The sequence below is a fragment of the Gopherus evgoodei genome, chromosome 16, assembly GCF_007399415.2.
Source record: "Gopherus evgoodei ecotype Sinaloan lineage chromosome 16, rGopEvg1_v1.p, whole genome shotgun sequence".
Classification (NCBI taxonomy): Eukaryota; Metazoa; Chordata; order Testudines; family Testudinidae; genus Gopherus; species Gopherus evgoodei.
This window is the reverse complement of record NC_044337.1, coordinates 8,404,112-8,410,111: the sequence shown is the minus strand read 5'-3', so window position 1 is coordinate 8,410,111 and position 6,000 is coordinate 8,404,112. Positions and strand designations below refer to the sequence as shown.

General features: G+C 51.0%; 1 protein-coding gene across 2 annotated transcripts in view; it reads right to left on the bottom strand.

The window, feature by feature from the left end:
- Positions 1–2,476: 2,476 nt before the first annotated feature.
- STXBP1 (syntaxin binding protein 1) overlaps positions 2,477–6,000 on the bottom strand; it is a 63,915-nt gene continuing 60,391 nt past the window's right edge. Inside the window, exon 19 of one of the 2 annotated variants that reach the window (XM_030535836.1) lies at positions 2,477–4,735. In XM_030535836.1, the coding sequence (XP_030391696.1) occupies positions 4,653–4,735 (83 nt within the window). In that variant the 3' untranslated portion in view covers positions 2,477–4,652. The remainder of the gene's footprint in view (positions 4,736–6,000) is intronic. The other variant, XM_030535835.1, reaches the window with a different exon arrangement.

The following is a 6,000-nucleotide window of genomic DNA, read 5'->3' as shown; positions in this document are numbered from 1 at the left end:
TGTGCAGAGACATAAGCTTTACCAGGCCCTGGGAGTTCTGGCACTCCCCCAGGTGGGAGCTAGGACTTGTCATATAACAGCTCTGCCCTGGGGAGCTCTGGAACGGCTACTGAGACACGCTCAAGGTTTGTTTCCACGACCTCTGCTTTTCCCACTCTGTGCATCAAATGCACAGAGCATGCGAACACTTTAACTCTTTCCAGAGGTGAAAGTAAGCCAGTCCGGTCCCGTACAGTGTACCAGCAAGAGCCAGTGCGCTGTGCCGGACTGGACCGGCTTCCGCAGCGGTGATTTAAAGGGCCCAGGGCTCCAGCCGCTGCAGGGAGCCCCAAGCCCTTTAAAGCGTCGCCAGAGCTCCGGCAGCTGGGCTCAGGCGGGGATTTAAAGGGCCCGGAGCTCCGCGGCAGCCACAGCCCCAGGTCCTTTAATTCGCCCGAGCCCCGGGGCTCCCAGCCGCCTCTGCAGTTGAAGCCGGTCAGGACTCCGGCAGTACCAGTAAGTCCTTTAGGTTACTTTCACCCCTGAGTCTTTCCCACAGCAAACACTGTAATGCTCTTTATCAAACAAACCTGTGCCTGGAGCCCAGTGCCCCTGCACGAGTGTGTGTGTGTGTGTGTCGAGGGGGGAGTTACTCGAGGTGTGCTTACTGCAGTGTCCCTTCTGCGAGGGATGTAGCAGGCCTCCATTGTAAACAGCAGAGGGCACGAGCCTGATGAATTCAGCAAAGCTCCCAATGACTTTATCGGGTGCATAATGATTAACGCCGTGTGGGCTGCCTGCTAGCGGCGCACAGGGTCTCTCCAAATGCTGGCCTGGACCCAGTGTCAGGCGTGGCGTTTGACACGCCCCTGTCACACCTGCCCACCTGCTCTCCCACACCCAGGCACACAGCAGCCATTACCTGGCCATTGCACCACTGTTATGCTAGCTGAACGGGCAGCTTGAAGGCCCCCTGCCTTCCGTTTCATGGCTCTCCCTGCTAGCTCAGAGTCGGCCAGTGGCAGCACCAGCAGCCCCTGTTGGAGGGACCCCAATACTGGTTCTAGGCCCTGTTCCTTCAGATGCTCAACCTCATTGCACCCAGCTACCGCAAGCATCCCCCTGCCCCAGAACCCCTGCAGATACCCCTCTGAACTTCCCGGCTGCCCACTCCCGCCCCCTCTGTGGAGACTGGCGCGAGGTCTCTGGGCATGTGCAGATGAGCACAATGAGTGTTGCGAGAGGAGGGAAGCAGACTAGAGTGGGGGGAAGAAACACCACCACATTCCCCACCCCAGGGAGGCATCCCCAGCCTCGTTGCAACAAATGGGCTCCTCACAACTCAGCCGCTGCGCAGTTCTGTATCAGTTGCTCTTTGTCGCAGAGAGCGGAAGAAATTTGTCCTCCAGTCCCTACCAGACATTCAGCACTGTAACAAAGGCTCAGTGTCCTTATGGGAAGGCGAGGCAGTGTGATCTAGTGGCTAGAGCACTGGATTGTGACTCAGGGGACATAGATTCTAGGCTCGGCTGGCCGCTGGCCTGCTGGGTGACCTTGGCAGGTCACAGTCCCTCTGTTACCATTTCCCCACCTGATACTGACCTCCCTCGTGCAGCACTTTGAGATCTATTGAGGCAAGGCCCTATAAAAGAGCAAGGTATTATTATTATTTATTATTAAAGCATTGATTGGGGGCTGGGTACTAGCTGGGATGGGTCTTACCCAGTGTGGCCAATCCTCCACTCCTAGCAGAAAATTCTGCAAAGCGTCAAGCTTCTACAAGTCTCCATGTTATTCAGTCAACATTTTGACTTTCGCAGACAAATGGGGAGTCAGGAGGTGGGCTGGGGCAAGTGAGGGAGTGATAGGGGGAACTGATGGGTGCAGTGTTGGTGTAGCCATGTCGGTTCCGGGATATTAAAGACACAAGGGGGTGAGATCATATATTTTATTGGACAAACTTCTCCTGGTGAGAGAGACAAGCTTTAGTGGTACATGGATATTAGGAAAAACTTTTTCACTAGGAGGTTGGTGAAGCACTGGAATGGGTTACCTAGGGAGGTGGTGGAATCTCCTTCCTTAGAGGTTTTTAAGGTCAGGCTTGACAAAGCCCTGGCTGGGATGATTTAGATGGGGTTGGTCCTGCTTTAAGCAAGGGGTTGGATTAGATGACCTCCCGAGGTCTCTTCCAACCATAATATTCTATGATTCTTCTTCAGGTCTGGGGGGATTGATGACGTCTGTTAAATTTTCACCTATTTTTTTTTAATGGCTGTGGATTCACTGAAATTGATTAAAGTGGATCAAAATTTCAACCTCCAAAAAAAGGGAGGGGAAATGAACAAAAAAAAGGTTGCAATATTTTCCAGCCTCTGTTTTGCAACCAGATCTGTTTCCAAGCATGGGGATTGGGGGGGGGCTTCTCTTAATGTTCTAACCAACCTTCCTTCCCACCCACCCCTAAGAGAAGACCCACTAGGCAGCCTTTTGCACCATGTATGGGAGCGTATTTATTTATTGACTCGAGTGCTTTCGTACAGAAGAACAGATATACAGAGATGATAGATGTTTGTGCTTCAACACTTTTCAAACACTTAGATTCCAGTAAGTTTCTAGGTAAACAAGTTCCAAGACAAGATGCTTTTAAAATGTTTCCTTTTTGATCAATTATTTGTTTATATAAATAACTGTAACAGAAAAAAGCAGTAAATGTCCAACAGACAAGATCCTGAATCAGGTACAACGCTAATTTAAAAAAAAATTCAAAAGGAGGGGACGGGGCAAGGAATAACTAACAAATATCAGTGCAAATGTTTACAGACTTTGCCCTTATCTAGTGTTATGGGCCAGGAGCAGGGGTGATGACAGGGAAAAAATTGAAACACCTATGAAACCGAGAGATCTATTTGGGATGGGCATGGTGGGAGAAGGGAGAGGCGTTCAATTCCTTGTGAGGAGGGGAAGGACCCCTAAACTATTGCAGTGCAGAGGTAGTGGGAGAAAGGAAGAGGAAATAATTTAAAGAAAAGTAACAAGGTCTAGTTTAACCACTATACACCAGGCTTGTAAGAACATCACAAGACACCGTAACTAATATACACACAGTCCGCTGTGAGAGAGGGACATGGGGAGGCAGAGGTGGGAGAGTTCGGGCGATTACCACAGTCATGAACATTTCACTACTGGACGACAACAGCAGAAACGAACAGAGGAGGCACTACTAGGGCCAGCGCAGAAGGGAATCTCAAGAGGAAACCGAGGAGGTGATGGCCTCGAGCTTATTTATTTTTTTTTAACTTAAGTTCAATGCGGAGATATAAACGGCTTTAGTTTCATTCATTTTTTTGCAAGCAAAGAGATTTTTTTGACCCTACACATTAAAAAAAAATGTCCCCATATATATATATTTCCTTTAAGGAATATGCCAAACTGAGGCTGGGCAGGAAAAGGGTTGACCCATTTGAGAAAGGATGCGGATGGGCTGCAGTATAGTATAGCACAGGATGTCTGGGCACCTGCAGGTTCTGGCACTGCCTCTAGGGGGCATTATTTTGTGGTGAGAGATGGTGCTAAATGTCTCTTCTTTCTGCCCGCAAAATAGCTCTAGGATCCCAATTTAAAGCGGGGGGTGGGGGTGGGAATGGAGGCTAGTTTCTGGTCACAACCGCCCAATCATTGAATGGCGCTCAGCCATTTCCCCTGACTCGCCCACAATTAGCACAGTGCACTGTTTGGCTTTTACCCCTGCATCTGAAACATCAAGTATTGGCCACCTTCACAGTCAGGCTACCAGACTAGATAGCCCAACGAGCTGATTGGGAAGTGCAAATCTAACCCTCGCCTCCCAGACAAAGTCCTGACTGGCTGTTCTCAGAAGCCCCACCTACACATGCAAAGCGAGAGGTCACCCCTCCAGCAGCAATCTGATTGATCTGTCCAGATGTGCTCACCTGAACCTTGCTCGGGGAGAGGGGAGGGCTGGTCAATATCTGTCAGCAGAGGATGCCTCAGAAGATTTGGGGACTGGTTTGCCGGAATCATGGGTAATCCCCAGTTTAACATAGTCCTCCATGAAACACAAAATAACTACACCTTTAAGAATCACATACACTCCCTTCTCCTCTCCCCCCACCCAAAAAAAACAGAGAAAAAACCCCAATGACAGCAGTAACGGAAAGAACTCTACCAAGTCCATATTCAAGCAAATCCCTATAGGGAGCAGTTGTGTTTGCATCTGGCTTAGGTACAAGATCACATAGTTGTAAATAATTTGTGTGCATCCATCCAGCCTGGAAAAAACGCTTGGAAAATTCTTCTCTAGCGATGCATGAATGGGTTATTTGAAAATGCGTTTGGTTTGAGGGTTTGGGATACTTACATAGAGAATAAATATTTTTGCTTTTCGGGTTTTTTTTTTTAACACAATGCATTTTGTTTGCTTCCCTGCCCCCCACCCCACTCCCCAACACAAACACTTTTGCTTAAAATGAGGGGCAAGTGGGGAGGGGGGAATGGACAGGTTTCTAGAAACAAGAACAGGGAGAAAGCTCTGGGTTGGGGATGGGAGATGGAGCCATGGGTCAGCAAAGTAACGTTTAGCGGGCCAGCCAATGGGAGGACTGCCATAAGCCAGGGAGATGGCGTCGTCGTCGTTTCGTTTGCTTTGTTTTGTTTTAACTGCTGGTTTCTTCATCTGTTTTATTCAGTTTCTTCAGCGTGTCCAGCAGTTTCTGCGGGGTGAGGATGTGAGTGGACCCTGTAGGAGGTAGAGGGAAGGATGGGAATATCGTTAGCGCTCTGAAGGGTTAGTTCGGCAGCGTTCATGCTGCGGTCCAGCCTGTGCACCCCATCTAAGAAAGGGCCTGGGCGGCCCTGCTCCCCCCACATAGTGACAGCAAAGGCAGCACATGTGGTTGGCCAGAGGCAAAGTTTATGTCGGTGTTTCAGGTGCTTGGGAGGGAATGAGCTTCCCATTGGAGGGCTTTGGTATGGCCAGGCTGAGCATGGTAAGGTGCACCCTCGCAGCTGGGCGTATGTCCACACCTCGTTTGGCTGCTGGAGAAAGAGGCGTGCGGCTTGGTGGCAGAGCCCCCCTCGCTCCCTTGCGGCCATAGGGGTGGCCCCAGCTGCTCATGTCTATGGCAGGGATAGGGGGATGACGGGGCCTTGCGGGCGTTCGCTAACACAGCCGGACTGCTCTGGGTGTAGAGCGCACATCATGCGCACTACTGCTCTGGAAGCGAGGGGCAGCAAGATAGAGAGAGCAGGCATTGTGTGTGAGCAGCATGTGTGCCCCCTGCCCCACCCAGAGGGCATCCCTCTGCCACTGAACCTGCCCTCCCTCCCCAAAGATGGTCACGGCCTTGGCCAGGGGAGCGGAGGCCAACTCTGATACCTGAGGCCTTACCTTGCATAGACAGCCCGGTATGTTATTGGAAATGCTTGCAAAAATGGAAGCCTATGGCATTAAGAGTGTTTCTATTGCAGAAAACAATAAAGGAAAGAAAAAGAAATATATGGAGGCCTCGCAGCAAGAGAACTAGGTGCAGCAACAGAATGAGGCATGGAACGTGTGGTGGGGACACAGACGGCGCATCAACAGAACGGCGTGGAGTGCATGGAGCGGCCAACGAGGGGTGTGGCACATGAGGACTGCACATGCAGCGGTGGCCTTCGGGGAAAGACACTCCCACCACCACGGCCGCCATCTCGGGCGGGAGAGGAGAACCAAATGGAAAGTCACCAGCACTTGAAAATGTGCCTCCCTTGAAAGGTGGAGAAGAGGCACAGAGCAGAAAGGGAGGAAGGTAACCGGAAGCTAGACTTATACAGGCAGGCCAAGGAACCTGCAGCCCCGGCCTGTGTCTGCATCCCTACATAAGGGAGGAAATCAAGGTGTGTCGGTGGGGCTGGTTCCTTTTGCCAGCAGCGAACGGCATCCTTGGGTAAAGAGGCTGCCGGAGGTGCCAGGCGCTCACTGGATGCAGCGACAGGAGATGCTGGAACAGGCCAGAGAAGAGA